This window comes from Lissotriton vulgaris, chromosome 7, assembly GCF_964263255.1.
Source record: "Lissotriton vulgaris chromosome 7, aLisVul1.2, whole genome shotgun sequence".
Lineage (NCBI taxonomy): Eukaryota > Metazoa > Chordata > Amphibia > Caudata > Salamandridae > Lissotriton > Lissotriton vulgaris.
The window spans coordinates 1,232,083,667-1,232,102,150 of record NC_141695.1 but is presented as its reverse complement, the minus strand read 5'-3'; the positions used below and the strand labels follow the sequence as shown (position 1 = coordinate 1,232,102,150).

General features: G+C 41.4%; 1 protein-coding gene across 1 annotated transcript in view; it reads right to left on the bottom strand.

The window, feature by feature from the left end:
• Positions 1-18,484, bottom strand: part of LOC147703292 (uncharacterized) — a 195,301-nt gene that overhangs the window by 994 nt on the left and 175,823 nt on the right. The window contains exon 11 of the mRNA XM_086929489.1: positions 13,763-13,783. Coding sequence (XP_086785615.1) covers positions 13,763-13,783 — 21 coding nt within the window. The remainder of the gene's footprint in view (positions 1-13,762; positions 13,784-18,484) is intronic.

The window sequence follows — 18,484 nt, the reverse complement described above, 5'->3', positions numbered from 1 at the left end:
CTTTTTAAGCCCCCTCATCGTAGGTAATCTTGTGCATTGTGATGGCCATGAGGAAAGAATAAGCACACAGCAAATGAAGGGAAGTAAAAAAAACACAACGCATCCCACTGCAAGGGAGGCCAACCAAACAGCAAAAACAAGTTGTGTGAATGAGGAGCACTCACGATGCAGCTGGGAGCAACTGACATGGGAGGAAACCAAGCTGTGTATAAGGCTACAAGGCCCATATAGAGAAGGGAGAAGGGGCCATTAATCGCTGTACAGTATGATGGCCAACTAAAATGTTCTCTTAGTGAAATCGTGGGGGTAGAAAACTAAGCACACAAAGGAGGGACATTTACACAAATGCACCAATATCAAGCCAGCATTTCTGAATGACACAGATAACAACCAGTGGCAATCAGTGGGTGTGTCAAAAGCCCACGGAAGAGATACAACAGGTTTTGCAGACTATGCAAGCGCTGGCAAAGTGCTAAACCTAAAAATGATACTCAGGTACATAAGGAGAAGGGAAATAGAAACTAAAATATTTGCTCTTACCAAATTATTCTGGAGCGATATAAAAGGGCAGGAAAAAGAGCACAAGCAGACAATTAGTCACTGTATATGTACAAATTACACATAAGTATGTATATAACATATTGAGGCAGACTCTTTTTCAACGTCTTGGAAGTTCTGCTGCCACTGCAATAGTGCAATGCTGGTTCACACCACAGTCACCAATAGTTATGACTGCAGGTCTACCGCCTGAAAACTTCCAAGACCTGCTCACCTAAAAACCATAGGAGCTGCGGAGGTCTAAGTGAAGCAACTAATGAGAGGGGAATCTATGGTGCTACCAGCCAAGAAAGGAGAAGGACACATAACCCCTGGAGTATCAGGTGGTTGCAAGTGAAAGGCATAATTGCAAGAGGAATTTGTCTGGGTTCAAAGTTTGGTCAATGGCAGTACATGAGAAGGTAGTTGGCGCCTTTATAGGGCCTTCTAAATATGGGTTGTGGAAGGTAACAAAGAGTATCAGAAACACTAACAGAACTGAAAAAATAAGAGTAAGGGAGGGCGGAAAATAGTAAGTAGGGAGAGGGTTAGTCAAGGGATGTGGGTGAGAGCTTAGATGGGTAAGAGAGAGAGAAAGATAGTGGCAGAGACAGATGAGAGATGGAGGGGGGTTGAAAAATCAGATAGTTTGGGTAAATGACAGAGTGCGCTATAGACAGAAACAGGAGTAAGTAAGATGGTGGTGGAAAAGTGAATGAATCATATATATATATATATATATATGGAGCAAAATTCTGTTCCCAGTTTTGACCACAGAAGTGATGGACCACCACACGATTTGGCAAAGTGTCACAGCGAACTTTTATTATCCATTTTCAACAGCAGTTCAGGTAGGCATGACGCGTTTCGGGCAGGGACTGCCCTTGATCACATAACGGAAATGCAGATTGTATCACCTTAAATAGTGCACACACTCATTTTTTTCTCTCTTTCTCTAATCACCCCACGTGTTTTAGTGAAAAAATGACATAGAAAACAGACTTTTCTAGCGTGTTAAGTGTTTTGAATGTACACAAGGAATTGCAACTTAGCCCAGATAAATAAAAGCATAGCAGCATACTGTATATTGCACACAAAAAATAGAAATTCATTCAATGTAGTTAAGGTTGCAATGAAAAAATGACCGCCTGAATGCGTATTGGCGTGTACCCGTTCTTAACCAACAACATAATTTTAAAACCATACAATACAACTAACATGTTTTATAATCCGTGATCCAGTTAATAAAGCCAATTGCAATCAAATAAATAACATATAAATATGTTAAAATAGTAAGAAAATATACCTCCAATGATTAAAAATAGTCAAATGGTAATTTACATAAATAAATATTATGTTAAAATGATTGTGCAAAAATGGCAATATATATTATAACTGGCTGTAACATGGTTGTTATACAGTCAAATACATGTGTTGGTTCTCCAAAAGGTGGCACGTCTAAAGGTCCTGCAACTAGTAGGAGATGAATACTATTGATAAAGTGCAAGTGCTAACTTATTACAATAAGGGTAGCATCTCTACCCTCAAACTACTGGTTACTAGAGCAATAGATAACCAGATATGTGCAAAGTCGAATTCCTATTATGTAAAGTGCTGAGTGAAATAAGTGCAACCAAATAATATCAAAGGTTTAAAAACATAGTGATACTTGGGAGAGATATGTAATTATAGGTTCAGAAAGCATCGCTCAAGGATTTAAACAAATTTAATTGCATTACGTGCTATTTTATTCTAGACAACTGGCGATGTGAAGGGCCTAAGTGACATAACCCACTATGTAGGTCGATGGGGTACAGAAAACCAATCGTTATAGCAGGAAGGTGTGCATGTCCTCCCTGTCATTGAGGCCATTAGGATGCTTGGAATCGAGATTAAGAATATATCTCGTCTCTAACTGCCTCAAGGCTTTGTCTCTATCCCCACCACGTTTGGGTATCGGTGCCTGATCAATTACAAAGTAAGTGAGACAATTCACGTTTTTATTGTGGCTTACTTGGAAATGCCGGGCTACCGGATATGCTGGGTCAGTGTGGATGATGGCACGAATGTGTTGGAGGATGCGCATATATACGGGATTTTTTGTACTGCCAACATAACGTAAGCCGCAGCTACATGTAAGAACATAAATAGCGTACTCAGTGCGGCAGTCGTATTTCCCTCTGATAGTTTGTGCCTTACTTTTAAACGGGGTGTTGTAGGTGGCAGTGTTGGCTCCAAAGTTACATGCCCTACATGTAGCACATTTACGAAATCCATTACTGGAGGGCATCCATGTTTTTATGCTGGTGGACCCAGTGGAAATCTCTTTGGATAGGAGATTCCCTAAGTTTTTAGACTTTCTAAACGTCACGCTTGGATGTTCTAATAACGTGGTTTTAAGAATGGGGTCTGTGAGAACAATGGGCCAATTCCTTTTCATGATGTTACGTATTTTGCGCTCCTGTCTGCTGTATGTAGTGATTAGTCTGGGGGAACTATTTTCATCTGCTGTATATATATACACACACACATATATATATGGTTGAAAGGAGTCAGAGAGAGAGAAATGAAGAAAGACCAAGAGAAATAGAGAGAGAGGACGAGATAGAAAGGGGAGGAGACGTGAAGAAAATAGGTGCAGGAGTGACAATGAGGGCAGCTGTGGGGAATAAAGAAAAAGGGGTGATAAAATAGAGAGGTGGGGGTCGAATGGAAGACAAAGGAAAGAGTTACAATTATTATAACAATTGGCGGAGAGCAGATAATGAGAGCATGAGGGAGAGAATAAAGAGAGCGAGAGAAAGGAACATAGATGTGAGAACGAAGGAATCAGAGGGGGACAAAAAGAAAAGATGAGGAGAGTGTGAAAGCATAAATGGTGAAAAGAGAAAGATGGAGCGAATAATGGAGAAGGAGAGAAGGTGCATGTGTCATTGAGGGGCACTTCCACTGGGACACACTTGTGGTGTTTAATCGATGTATTGGCAGTGACTGCGTTTTGTTCATTCATGGAGAGCATCGCAGTGATGATACAGTATCTTGGTCCTCCGTATCTTACCGACCTCCAAAACCCATATGGCTCTATCGGATAGTGCACAGTGAAACTCTGCTGTGCTTAGTGTATCAGGAGAGAGAGTCGAACCAGGGACCATATTTGAACAGCTAGGGTGAAGCCCATTCATCAATGTCACCAATTTTATATATGCACCGAGCATGGTTTCATCTCAAAATGACTGTCCGCACATACAGGTCTCTAGGTTTCCCTCAAGGAGCATTAATATTATAGTTTGTCAAATATTGACAGTATTTCTAACACTTCACATACAGAAAGCTCATTGAGATAAATTGAAATTAAAATGTGAAGAATATTGGTTCTGTCGGGAACAGGAATGATTCTTAGTTTACTAAATAATAACGAAAAAGCAAACAACAGTACTCAAGCCTTTCAGTAATAATCAATGAAAGGGAAAAAGAAGAAAGTACAAAAACCATGAATCAAAAAACAAAAAAACAAAAAACACAACAAAATTTGATCAATCAAAATCTGAATTTAAGGATAAATCCATATATTCGTTTACATTTTATGGCATTGAAATGACATTAGAAGGCTGTCAGAATGCATGAACATACAAATTCTTCCAACGCCACAAGTGATGTCGTGAAAAAAGTTGCGAAAAAAGTGCTAAATGTAAACAAGATATAGAGAGTGCTGTACGAACTGTTGAAAGTGGTAATTCAAAGGACATCCATCCCTTGGTGCATTAAGCTCTGCGCCGCTTGGGAGTTTAAATATCAATTTCACATGGGGTGTAGAGAATAGGGTCTGGATTTTCAGAAGCACATAGAGGTTTCGACCCAAAGAAGTGCGTGATTGACTGACATGGACGGCGGGTCTTCCTGAGGACAAGGCAATACAAGGAACAGCCTAAATTAATGAAAGAAAGGTCTTCAGGGAATGGTCCATCGTGGGTTGGACTCAAAAGGCAATGACTGAAGTAAGATCCTTGATGGTGATAAATCGCATTAGTGGGGCAGCATAGTTCCATAGCACCCTGGTGCTGCATTGAAAACCTGAAGACCTTTCTTTCATTAATTAAGGCTGGCCTCTATTTTTCTGACCTCGTTTTTGCTGGATTTAAGACTCTATACTTTACCACTGCTAACCAGTGCTAAAGGGCTTGTGCTTCCTCCCCTAAACATGGTACATTTGGCTTAACCCCAAATGGCATATTTGATTTACTTTAAAGTCCCTAGTAAAGTGAACTACAGGGTAAGTAAATTAAATTCTACTAGTTGGCCTGCAGCACTCATTGTGCCACCCACTAAAGTAGCCCTATATCCAGGACTCAGGCCTGCCACTGTAGAGCCTGCATGTGCAGTTTTATACTGCCACCTCGACCTGGCAAGATAAACCTCTTACCAGGCCTAAACATTCCCATTTTATACATATGTCACCACTAAGATAGGCCCTGTAAGACCTTTAGGACAGGGTGCAATGTATTCAAAAGGCTGGACATGTACTTTTAAGTTTTACTTGTCTTGGGAGTGAAAAACACCCAATTTGATCACTACTGCAAGTCATATCCCTCTCATAGGATAACATTGAAATTACCTTAGTACATGTTTTAAGTGTAATTTCCAATTATGAAGAGATAGACTTGTCTTAATTTAAAATCACCACTTATGGTGAAGTTGGATATGATACAGTGTAGTAAATGCCACTTTTATAAGATTAGCAATTACTTACTTTAGCTATTCTGTGCCTGCTGCCTGTCTCTGAATACACGTCTGAGATGAGTACACAGCTGGGTTTTGTGCATTCCCTCAAGACAGCCAAACACAAAGGGAGTTTAGGTGTGGCTGATGGGTCATCCTGGACAGGATGTGAGAGAGAGGCTAGCATTTACAACTGAAAGGGCTGTGTCCTGCCCCCACACAAATGGTTGTAAACCTCACTGTAGTGAGTCTGGAGCCAGGTCAGAAAGGGAGGACCTTGTCCTCTTTAAAGCTTTCTTTGAAGTCACCCCCACTTCAAAGTGTTAACTGGAAATAAGTACTGGACCACTGACACCATGACTTCAGTACACTTCTGGACCTGTGACCACACTGCCAGGAAGAAGAACTGCTGTGCTGCTGAGAGGAATGCCACTCTGCTGAACTGCTGCTTTGCTGGACTCTTGCCTTGCCATGCTCTTGCCTTACTGAGCTGCTGTGCTGCCTGCTGTTCTTCTACCTGGGTGAGAAGACATGGACCTGCCTCACTTCATCCCAGAGTGACTCCAACGGATATATTTCTATGGAAGGCTGTGATGGGGATATAATTCTGCAGTAGGTTAGTTAGTAAGGGGAATTTTATTGAGTGATGAGTGTGGGATCTGTTCTGTTGAAGAATGGATGAGCTTTCAGGAGCTGCCTAGGCAGAGCGAAGACATGATATTTAGACATTCAGATGGATCTAGAGTTACGACATCTAATTTATTGGCTGTGATGAGAATAGCTCTAAGGGTTGCTGGGCTTCAACAAGCATAGGTATGGAACTCATTATTTTAGGATTGAGGCATCAGCAGAAGCAGCTAGGTTGGGTCTGTCATGGCGTGAAATAAAGTAAATTGCAAGATTGAGTTCAAAGTGCTGCGAAATGTGTGTCAGGAAATAGTGGAGCTGTTTTTTGTTGTTGATATCCTGATGACATGTGTTAATTTCTTGTTTCTAGGATATGTTTGTGGCTATACCATTGCAAAAATGGTGACGTGGCTCATGGGACATTCGTTCATAAAATGACCAATGCAATTTGCTTTTCAGCAGTGTTATGGCAGAAGCCTTGGACTTCCTAGCAGTTACCACCTAAGGTTTTGGTGGGGCAAGAGTGGTATCAGGTGGTAAGGGGTTATTGTTATTGTTAGCTAAACTATTTACATACAGAGGTTGTCCGGACATGCTTTTAATTCATTTCGGTGAAACCAACCTAGGGCAATTGTGCGGTTTGTTGAAGGATGATTTACAACTGACTAAAAATATATGATCAGGAACTAGTTTTGTATATATGCAGGTATACACAACATCTACAACATACCCACGATCAAACAAAGCAGTAGGGGCACTCACTGGTAATAGAATTAACTCCAATGTCGTGTAGAATAGCCTCAATAAATGTCTGCGGATTGAACGATATAAATAAAAGGCATAGAGTTGCTGCGTTATTGAATACTTTGAAATTAGATCTGATCTGTCTGCAAGAGACACACATAGAAGGCAATAAGGCATACCTTATGGAACAGTTGGCATTTGCGGTTTTGGTAAAAACTAACCAAGGGACAAAAACTAGAGGGGTGGTAGTGATGGGTAGAAAGAAAGACACTGAGGTAAAGAGGAAAAAAGAAGATCAATGGGGAAGATGGGTAATGTTGGAAATAGTATTTAAAGGGGAGACAATTACATTGGTTTCAGTTTATGGGTCCACCGATGACGATCCGGACATTTTTCAGTATCTGGATGTGGAGTTGGCACAATGGTCGGAACCAATTATATGTTGTGGTGACTTTAATCTACATGACCCAGTTAGTTCATTTGTACAACCAGGGATCCAACACCGAGGTAGAAAGAAAAAAACATATAGAGCTTTGTCAGAAATGGTGCTAAATAATGCTTTGATGGACCCATGGATAAAATGGCATCCGAATTTGGATGGTAGTACCTTCTTTTCAGCCCCACATCAGGTTTTAGTTAGGCTGGACTATTTTTTAATTTCAACTAGTCTGGTAACAGGTTCAGAAATAGAAAAATACCCACATATTATATCAGATCACAGCCCGCTAGTATTAACAGTTAAACTAGGTCAAGCCCAAAGAAAAGAGACACAATGGACCTTTGAAAGGGCTTTGCTGCAGGATCAGGAATATAGAATAACTATGACAAATTGGATGACAAGTTTCTGGGATATAAACAGAGACACTGCATCCCCAGGTGTAGTCTGGGACACATTTAAGGCTAGGGTGAGAGGGGAGACAATGAGTTATGTCTGTTTGAGACAAAAGAGGGAAAAGTTGAAGGTAGAAGAAATTAATAGAAACATCTCAAGAGTCGAAGATGAGCTAGAATTGGCTATTAGACAACACTCCCCGCTAGATCAGATACTACTTAAAGGTATAGCACTTAGGGCAGAGGCAGCAGAAGGGATTGCCAAGAGAACAGTAGAAAAATACTTGGCAAGGAAGGCGAGTGTTTATGAGCTTAGTGAGCGGGTGGGCCATATTTTAGCTGTTCGGACTAGACAGAGAGGAGCAGCAGCAGACATTAGGGAGATTTTAGATGCACAAGGGAATATGGTTCAAGAACCAGATCAGATAAGGGAGGTATTTAGGCAATACTATTTAGGTCTTTATGACGCAGATGACGTAGCAGGAATGGGGGATGTAGAAAGGTATTTGAGTGAAATACCCCCTTCAAAGTTATCAATGCATAAGGCTAATCTAGAAGCAACATTTCAGCTAGAGGAGTTTGGGGAAGCAGTAGGCGACCTACCTGCAGGGAAGGTAGCAGGCCCGGACCAGATACCACTGGAGTTTTATAAAACATTCCAAACAATTCTACTGGGGGATATGTTTAATATAATGCTGTTGGCGCAGAAGGGAGAGTCAATACCGGAATCATGGGGAGGAGCAGACATTATAGTAATTGCAAAGAAAGGGAAACCAACGACTATCACAGGCTCATACCGACCAATTACATTGATGAACTCAGAAGTAAAGATCTATTCAAAGATTCTGGCTAAAAGACTATCAAGTGTGGTAGAAAGTGTGGTCTGTCCCACCCAACATGGTTTCATGCAGGGAAAAGGAACAACACAGCACATAAGACAGGTAATAACAATGTTTGATGCAGCAAATACCCTAGGAGACCCTATGGCAGCACTATTTCTGGATGCTGAAAAGGCGTTTGATAGGGTCTCCTAGGGGTTTTTATGGTCGGTTATGAGGTGGAGCGGAATAGGAGAAAGTTTTATAAAAGCTATACAAACTCTTTACACAAATCCAACAGCTAAGATAAGAGTCAACAGAGGACATTCAAAAGCTGTTAGAATAAGGAGAGGGACAAGGCAGGGTTGCCCTTCATCTCCCCTGTTATTTGCGCTATATCTGGATCCCTACCTGCGCAGACTGGAGAGAAACCCAGATATACCGGCAATGAATATAAATGGCTGTAGAGTAAAAACACTGGCGTACGTAGACGACGTAGCTATATTAACACCCGATCCCTGAGACGCAATTAGGGTGACGGAGGAGGAGGCTCAACATTTTGGACAGGTTTCCGGATATAGTCTGAACAGAAGTAAAACACAGATTGTTGAGAATAGCTACTTGAATTGTAATGATGATAGAGTTGTTAACTCAGCAATATATTTGGGGGTTGCAATAGCGGCAAATCTAGATCTGGTGGTGGGTAACAATATGACTCCATTAATGTCACAAGTAAAAGGGGATCTGGAGAGAATGAATAATTTGCATTTGTCACTGGTGGAGTGTACCAATGTTATAAAGATGATAATTCTACCCAAGTTTCTTTATTTTTTTAGATCAATCCCTTTATTTTTTGAGGTTACTTGGTTTAACACACTGGAGGCAATTTGTAATAGGTTTATTTGGGCACATGGTAAAACCCGTAGAGCCTATATGTTTATGGCCCTACCTAGAGAGAAGGGAGGATGGGGTGCTCCGGATTTCAGACTGTATTATATGGCAGCGGCCCTGCAATATATGCAGGGATTAATAGGTGGCAATGATTGTGATCCGAGGGTTGATAGTTTTTCTAAGAAAATATATACAGCGGTAGTAGGGGTGGAAGCGGGAAATTGTTTTTTAAATGGTATAGATTATGGATACTTTAAAAGAACGAGATTTAAGACATTATTGGCCGCTGCTAAAATATGGAATGCATTTCTGAAAAAGTGTAAACTGGGGAGATATAATCGGTATGTAAAATACAAAAATAAGTCATTCCCTTTGGAAATATTTGGAGACCAAACTATGTTGAACTGGGTGGAAAGAGGGATTGTACAAATTGGAGATATATTGAAACCGGAGGGAGTGGTACAGTTTATGGATCTTAGAAATAAATATGACTTGAGCAACAGAGACTTCTTTAAGTATCTCCAGATCAGGAGCTATCTAGGTAGTAAACAAGGAGGACCAGGAGGATTTAATAAGAATGAAATTTTAGAGAAAATAAGAACAGCAGGAGATCGCTCGATACGTTCAATATATGCGAGTTTGGCAAAAGAGAAAACTTATGAACTAGAAAAATATAGTAATAAATGGGTGGAGAAAATAGGGGGAGAAATAGGCTGGTTTCAGGAGTCATTAGATTTAGGTCGATCGATATTGTGTGCATCCTCCCTTCAATCTCAACATTAGAAAACTATATATTCATTATATATTACTACTGTCAGGATAGCACAATGGGGAGGCACTGCGGGAACTACCTGTTCGAGATGCAATGCCGCCGAAGCTGACAATATACATATATTTCCCGCAACTCCATACGCTGCTTAGAGATATTGAGAGGTTTTTGGATAGTACATTAGGCATTCGAATAAAGCTTACTTAGTCTTGGATCTTATTAGGGGTTGGCAGGGATAATGATGGGGTGCAGCAGGAATTTATATTTGTGGCAATGGCGGTATAGAGGTTAATGATAGCTAGGGCCTGGTTGGACAAGAATCCACAGACTGTACAGTGTTGGTTGGCTAACTTACTAGCATCTTATAATATAGAGAAGAATATATATGCTCGAAAAGGGAAGAGAGGGAGACTGATGGGTTTGAGAATATGGGATCCTATAATGAGATTGAAGGAGGGATTAGGTTGAGTGGGTATCTTGTTTTGTTTTGATTTACATAACTCTGTATAAATATGATGAAATGTAATGAATAATACATTTATGTATATCTGCATATCTTTGTTTGACATGAAGTAATGGAAAGTTAATTAATGATGAATAATGTATAATGTATAAAGTGTGACTAATTTGGAAAATAAAAAATATATTAACAAAAAAAAAAAAACTAGTGTTGTATGGACTGAGTTTCTTCCGAGTAGACACCGGAGGGGTGCTTTGTAGTATTCACCGGTACATAAAGCTAAGTGTAAACTTATATGGGCGGTGAGAGTTTTTTGCCCGTCCATTGGGGGTTAAAGTTGTGTCTCACAATCACATCAAGGAAGAGGGGAAGTATATTTTTCAGTCTGGTGGGGTTCTTCTGCAAAGGTCTGGAAATGTATTTTACATGTTGGAGCTGTGGGAACTGTTAACGAACATTTGGCAAGAGAAACCGTGGTACGGTTGAAGTTCTGTGTTTTTGCTATTTTGAGTTCTGTTGGGTGGGACAGGAAAGCGCCTTACAAGGGTTTTCCTAGGTGGCGGAATTTTTGGGGGATAATGGAGTGCCAGGTAGGGCACATCCGCCCCTGAAGGGGATGGGGCAACCCAGAGGAAGGGAAGAGAGTCTTTGAATATGTGGAGCAAGACAAAGGGGAATTTGTTTGGAGATGATTGTTTGGGTAGTGTGAGAGACAGAGGGATTAGGGACTGTATAGAAAGGGCTGCAAATGAAGTTGAAAGACTGACCTTGTGAAGTATAGGGAGTTGTTTGGGTCTATGGTGCATAAGTTGAGGACCTTGAGGGAGCGGAATGTCAGGTTTTTATTATGTATTAGCGAGCACCTTTATCTGTTCTGCATTCTGTAAATAATGACATGATGACATCTACTAGCCTGTCTTAAAGTGGCCTTTTATGCTATAACAGGTTGGTAGTTAAGTTGTATTGCACGGCTGGTACATTGAAACTTTCATTGAACTCATTACAGATTTTTCATAAATACATTTTGTGGTGGCTGCTATGACTATGTTTATGACTTTTATGGATATATCGGCAGTAAAGTTAAGACTATGGGGAGCTCATTTCCAATGCACAGAACATTGACTGAGTACGGGCTAGCGTGCTTCTCCCAGAGCACTGCTTTATGTTTCTACAGAGTAACACTGGAATTAAAGAACAGTAGTTGCACAAGGCGAGGAGGTAATTTGAGCACTGATTTGAAGAGCACTGACCTCTTTCTGGTGAAGGGACCTATTTGACAGTGATCTGACACCAGCTGATACCTTGTTAAACAGTAAGAGGGTGGCAGCTCACAGCCTATAATCCCAGCACTCACTTTGCCATAATGCATCATGGCATAGTTTTAAGGTGCAGTTAACTGAAGAAGTATTATGTGGTTATCAGAACATATAGAACTGTCTCGAGAAGTAGGCTAATACCAGATGCCAAGCAATCGGTCTTTGTCCAAGAAAAAGCTAAATGTTGTCAATCTCAAAGTAGACTCCTCTCAAAAACAATTGTTTTTTTAATATCTAATCAAAGTGTAAATTGTTGGCTACTCCTTTGAAAAAGGGAAGGTGACAGGAATATAGATTCAAAAAGAAAAATTGATGGACAGAATGCAGAATAACGTCATACATTAACCCCAGTGTAGAGATCTGGGCCTAAATCCATCGTTTTTTGCTAACGATGCCATTGCAGTATGAACACAGCCATATACAAATCAGTGTTAACCCTACGCCCAATGGGAACATTCCAGCCCAAACTGCCATGCCAGGTTCTCACTGAACTGGAAACAAGCATCAGAGGACCGGTTTCAGGGTTTCACCCCTCATCGGCCAGGATAGCTTGACTCTAGTGGCATGGAGAGCACAAGGGCCCACGTCTGGGCATACCTGTCCAACCCTGGGTTACAAATGCAAAAAGAACAATTGATGGACAGAATGCAGAACAATGTCACCAGTCTTATGATGCTTGTTTCTGTTCCAGGGAACCTGGCTTGGCAGTTGGTGTTGGACTGTTCCCATGATGCATAGGGTCAAGACTGATTTGCATATGGTTAGGTCTAAACTGGGGTGGCATGGTAAGCAAAAGAATAATAGATTTAACCCAGATATCTTGACTGGGGTTGAATGTGTTGATGTGTTCTACCATCCGTCCATCAATTGTTTGTCTTTTGCTTTCTCGCACTAAGTGTGCCGGGTATCCCCAGACGTGGGTCCTGGGCTCACTGTGCCACTGGATTCAAGCTATCCTGGCTGATGAGGGGTGAAACCCGAAACCTGTCCTAGAATGCTTCTTTCCAGTCCAGGGAAGACATGGCTTGGCAGTTCTGGCTGGACGGTTGCCATGAGGCACAGGGTCAAGCCTTATTTTCATATGTTCAGGTCTAAACTGGGGTGGCATGGTGAGCAAAAGAATAATGGATTTAACCCAGATCTCCTGACTGGGTGTGAATTTTTTGATTTGTTCTGCATTCCGTCTATCAACTATGTGTCTTTTGCTTTCTCACCCTAAGTGCGTTAGGTATATCCAGACATGGGTCCCAGGCTCACTGTGCCACTGGATATAAACTATCCTGGCTGATGAGGGGTGAAACCCCGAAACCAGTCCTAGGATGCTTGCTTCCGGTCCAGGGAAGGCCTGGCTTGGCAGTTAGGGCTGTTCCAATGAGGCACAGGGACAAGACTGGTTTGCATATGGTCAGGTCTAAATTGGGGTGGCAATGTGAGCAAAAGAATGATACATTTAACCCATGTCTCTTGACTGGGGATGAATGTTTTGTTTTGTTCTGCATTCCGTCTACCAACTGTGTGTCTTTCTTTCCCAAGGAAAATAGACAGGGCATAAGTGTGAGTAATTGGGAACACAGAGACTTGGTGTGGAATGCCCAACATGCAGAGCACTGATGTCTGGCATGATGTGAGCTGTTCACCCAATGAATTGTGCAAAGGCACTGTCCGGTGAAGTGACTGCTCACACAGTGAAGAGTCCAACCCCACTGCACTTCCACCCCACAGTATGGGACAGTGCACAGAGAATCCCGATGTAGTGCATGATCTCTGTGACAGGTTCATACAAATTCAAATTACTTGCCAGGCTTTAAAGTAGTTCCAATGCTTCCGTTCTCTATGATTTGCCAATCTACATCTGAATTTGCTTTCATCTTTAAATGGCTCTGTACATGGCTTCGGCAAGTATCAAACATTTTCTTTCCAGCAGCATCAATATTGCAGTCTGTTGCATGTTCATTGAATTATTAACAATGTGAAAAGAAAAGTTCTTAAAGAAAGCTACTCAAAGTAAAACAAAAGTTGAGAAAGTCAGTTAGAAGGCAATGCATTGTCTTACCAAAAAGTCAGCAAGAGAATTCTAAAGATATGTGGGAAACAGGAGACGTATATGCACATGATTAGTCATTGTATTAATACACATTGCATGCAATAACACAAATAAATTAAGACACAAGAATTTCTGTTGGCATTTAAAAACCTCCCACTTCCCCATGTGACAGCCCAGTGCCATTTTACATAGAGGAGCCTGCATCTATCTACATCTGCAGTCCCACCACTCTGTATTTCGGATTGCTAAATCTCGGCCTGCCTGTCCATAGTCAATTCACACATGAGGTGCCCTTAAAAGGCAGTCCCCGTTTCCTCCTCTGGCCTCATTAGCTCAATGAGCATGGTGTAGCATCAAGCTCCCATGATACCTCCTGCGCTCCAATCTATCCCTGCCTTAAAGTCCCTTTCAGACTGGAGTGAGATCCCCAGCCCTGGAAGTGTGTGGGCATGAGCATTTGGGTCCACCATTGTTCAGAAGTTACAATGCATTAACTTACCTGTCTGCCATTCTGTAAGCAAGATTGCTGGTCCTCTTTTGTGGTGCCTGCACCCTAAGTGTTGCATTCACCTCTCACTTATGACTTTCTCCTTTGGCGTCCCAGGAAAAGACAACAGTCTGTCTTTTTTAGGGGATTATGGCCACCGCAGGACTAGGGGCCATCCATCGTGTTTTTAGGTCGAGCATTCGAGACATCTTGTATAATTTTTAAGTATATACCTATATGTGTATGTACTTTGTGGGATCTGGAGATCAGCCCTAGGACTTGTCTGCTTCAGCTTATGGACTTTTTTTCCGTTCAACCGCCTCTAACTGTCTTGATAGAAAACGACCAGTAGCGGTCAGTAAAATACCAGGATTGCTTTCTGCTTGTTCAACTGCCTATTTAACTATATTGATGGAAAGCGACCAATAGAGGTCAGTAAAATACCAGCATTGCTTTCTGCTTGTTCAACTGGCTTGATAGAAAACGACCACCAGAGGTCAGTAAAATACCAGATTCACTTTAGCATTCTCTAGATTCCAGTCCATAGAAATTGTCTTCCATGAGCACCCACAGATAATAATATTTTTTTCAATCTTGTTTTTTCAGTGATATGACCAATAAAAATAGAGCTTTGGACTATACCATTTCCTGCTGAAAGGCAATATTTCTCTCCATTTGTTTCCATACCTGGCATGTCACGCAGTTTGGTGCTTACTTCCCCTCCATGTTAAAGAACAGTAGATGTTTGAGCACCCAGGCTAACGTGCTGCATAACTAAATACATATAAGGTCCAAAAAACAATCCCGATTGCATTGCAAATGCTTGTTTCTTCAGCAACTCATTTACACCCTAGTCGAATTACTCCACTATTCCATATTGTGAGTAGTGAAAGTCATGCTGTCTTCCAAAAAACTTTGCAGATTGACCAATTTCAATATACCACACACACACCTGCACAATAATTAGTGCCCATGATTCATTTTGTCCTGCTAACCTTCATAGATAGATAGATGTGATTATTGTGTGATTAATTAAAATTGTTACACATTTCAATCGCAATTATAAGATAAACTTGCAGAGATATGTTTAAACAAAACTATACTGTGTACTGTTCTATAAAAATGGTGCCGTCAATTTTCGTTTCGGTAGTAACTGGTTCAGGTAATTTTTTTTATTTGTTTTTATTGGTACGTTTTGGAAAACATGAAATGTACAAATAGTGTGGCAACATACTTGAGCATGACATAACGGATGGGAAAGACGAACGGAAAATCACATTTCACAGTATTCAAATTATTAAAATACATTTCCGAGGTATGATGATTTGACACTGGTTGAAAACATATAATGAGATCACAGCGGCTTGCAGAAGCTTTATATGCCTTTTTTAGGATATGACAATACACCCATACATTAAATCCATTAAGATACAACACATAACATCGCTAGATGTGGACACACCTAAGAGTCTGGCCTCAATTTTAGCAAGTAAGTTCTGAAGGGATCCCAGAAATCTCGTTGATGGAGTGTCGGTAGCACCAGTTTTGCACACTTCCCCGACCATTCCCCACATAGGGCCATGTCCTTCGGCCACTCCCTAAATTTCAGGGCAAGTCTGCTACCCCCATCTCATGTTCACTCTACTCAAATATAACCCAGTGTCAGTGAACTTACAAAATGATTTAATAAACTCTTTGACATACCCCAGCACACCACAGTGGGAGTGAGGAAGCAGGCCTGTCATGTCATCCCGAGTAAGGCAGTTGCAAGGCTTCTTTCATTAAGAGAGTACCCAAACAACACCTGGCCTGAATAGAGCTGCTTTGGCTAAGAAAGCACTTTAATTAACATCTGGCTTGAATAGAAGCAAAGAAAGGTCATTTATACATCAAACTGGGAACATTTGCATTTAACTCTATGTACTTGAAGTGCCTTTGACATGTACCAGGTTGTTGTTTGTGGTTTTTTTTAGAATACTATAAAGTTCTCCCCTTGCTTTGTGAATGAATTGTTTTTAATATATGTGTATTGATGAGATAGTTTTATTTTTTATAATATTTTATGATATCTGCTGAATAAAGAATACATGATATTTTTATATTATGCTCTCGATTTCTACTTGGTGCTGGCGAGTGGCTTATGATTGGATGTGAGCTAGATATTGTTGTGTGCTTTATAAGGAGCCCAAAGGGATCTTTTCATTTGATGACAGTTGTAAGGTGAGAACATAAAGTGTCCACTGCTGGACCCAACCATACTAAAGGAAAGAATCTGCTCCCTCAATACCACACCGCCTGCAAGTAGGGTCAACTTCGGGATAACGTGGTGCAAGATCCATTGGGGAGAGATACATTCTCTGTAGAAACTTATAATCAATTAATCTGTAGCTGCCATTGGAGAAGACGTCTTTAGTTTGACAGTGGAAGAACCGCCATTGCTCATCAGTTATATCCTGTCCTAAATTGCCCACACACGCCAGGCGAGTACCGGGAATCCTGTAATCAGACAGTCCATTACCTCTGCATACAATCCTGATATGAGTCTGCATGATAGAGGGTTGGTTAGCAGGATATTCAACATCAGCCACTCCGGGGGCTCTTCTGGGAACAAATCACTGTAATAAGGACATCTAGCATAGTAGCTGGGACATATGTGCAAGAAGTAAACCCACCAGTGTTACTATGTGTCTTTTTCCCATGGACTGTATGAACCCAGGAAGGTCGTCCAGTTGTAGCCCGTGGTAATGTCTAATGAGTATGTGTTTGGAGTAAGGTAAAGGTATGCTACAAAGATCTGCTAATCGATTCTATGCCCGAACTGTGCACCGCACAGTGTGACTTTCCTGAGCTGGCCTGTGGAGTTGGGTGTAGGGGACTTTTGGAAGGGGGATAGGAGCCACCAGACCTTCTCGAGAACAACATGGGGGAATGCATGCAATTATGAAACCAATGGTGGATGAACTGTATTTGTGCCAACAGATAATAATCTTCAAAGTGGGGTCCTGCAAACCCACCATGTCGTTATGGCCGCTGTAGTATGCGCCAACCGATCCTAGTCTGCCTGCCTGCCCAAACCAACTTGATTATGAGGGAATGGAGTTGAGTAAAGAAGGCTTTGTTTAGAGGCACCGGAATGTTTTGAAATAGATATAGTAACTTAGGCAGTACACTTATGTTTATTAGAGCAACTCACCCTCCATTAACAAGGGGAGGGTTATCCTCTTGTCGATGTGAGGGTGTAAGGCCTGCATGTACCTTCCATACTTTGCCCTGATTATAGTGGGGATGTCAGCACCACAGAAGATACCTGGGGCCTCATTTATGAGGCTGTGCGTCACTTTTACGCCGCCGGTGCGTCACTTTTTGTGACGCACCAGTGGTGTAAAAAATGCGCCTTGTTGCGCCACATTTACAAAGTGACGCATCTAAGTAGATGCGTCACTTTGTAAACCCCTGCGCCACATTATACCTGCGCCAGGTATAATGTATGCAAGGGGGGGCGTATTGGCGCAAGAAAGGGTCATAGAAATGACGCAGTGAAATCTATGAGATTTCACTGCGCCACTTCTAGGACACAAATGCGTCAATTTCTTACGCCTGCCTCACAGCAGGCGTAAGACTGACGCAGGCCCTTTCACATGGGGCTTGCCTCATGTGAAAGGACACATTGCTGGAGTTGCGTCACTTTTGTGACACACTCCAGCAATGCGTCACTTTTGCACCATACAGATACGTCAGAAATACTGACGTATCTGTAACTCCTTGCGACATGATGCGTCATATTATAAATATGACGCATCCAGCATGTCCCAAGGAGGGTGCAATGAAAAGTGACGCATCGCTGTTTTCACTCAGCGATGCGTCACTTTTCATAAATGAGGCCCCTAGATATTTAGTCAGGTCAGTCCGCCATTGTAGCTGACAGGGCATGCCAAACTGGTTCAGGTATAATGTCAGCTAAATATAAACTCTATCTCTGAACTTCGCCTGTATAAATCTTGTGGTGCTTCGCCCATTGATAGTATGCCCACCAACTTTTCCCCATCATGCAATAAAGTGCTGTTCTCTTGATTCAGTTCTTTCAGGTGGCATTTAATAAAAAAAAATCAGGCTGCAAATCGATTAACTTCTTCCTGCAAGCAGCATTCAATGGCCTTGTTCCAACATCTTTTGTTTAGGCTTAGGAAAATCGGAAGTAGCTGGCATCGTCTTTCTGTCTTCAATTTCTAGCAGATGCATACAAT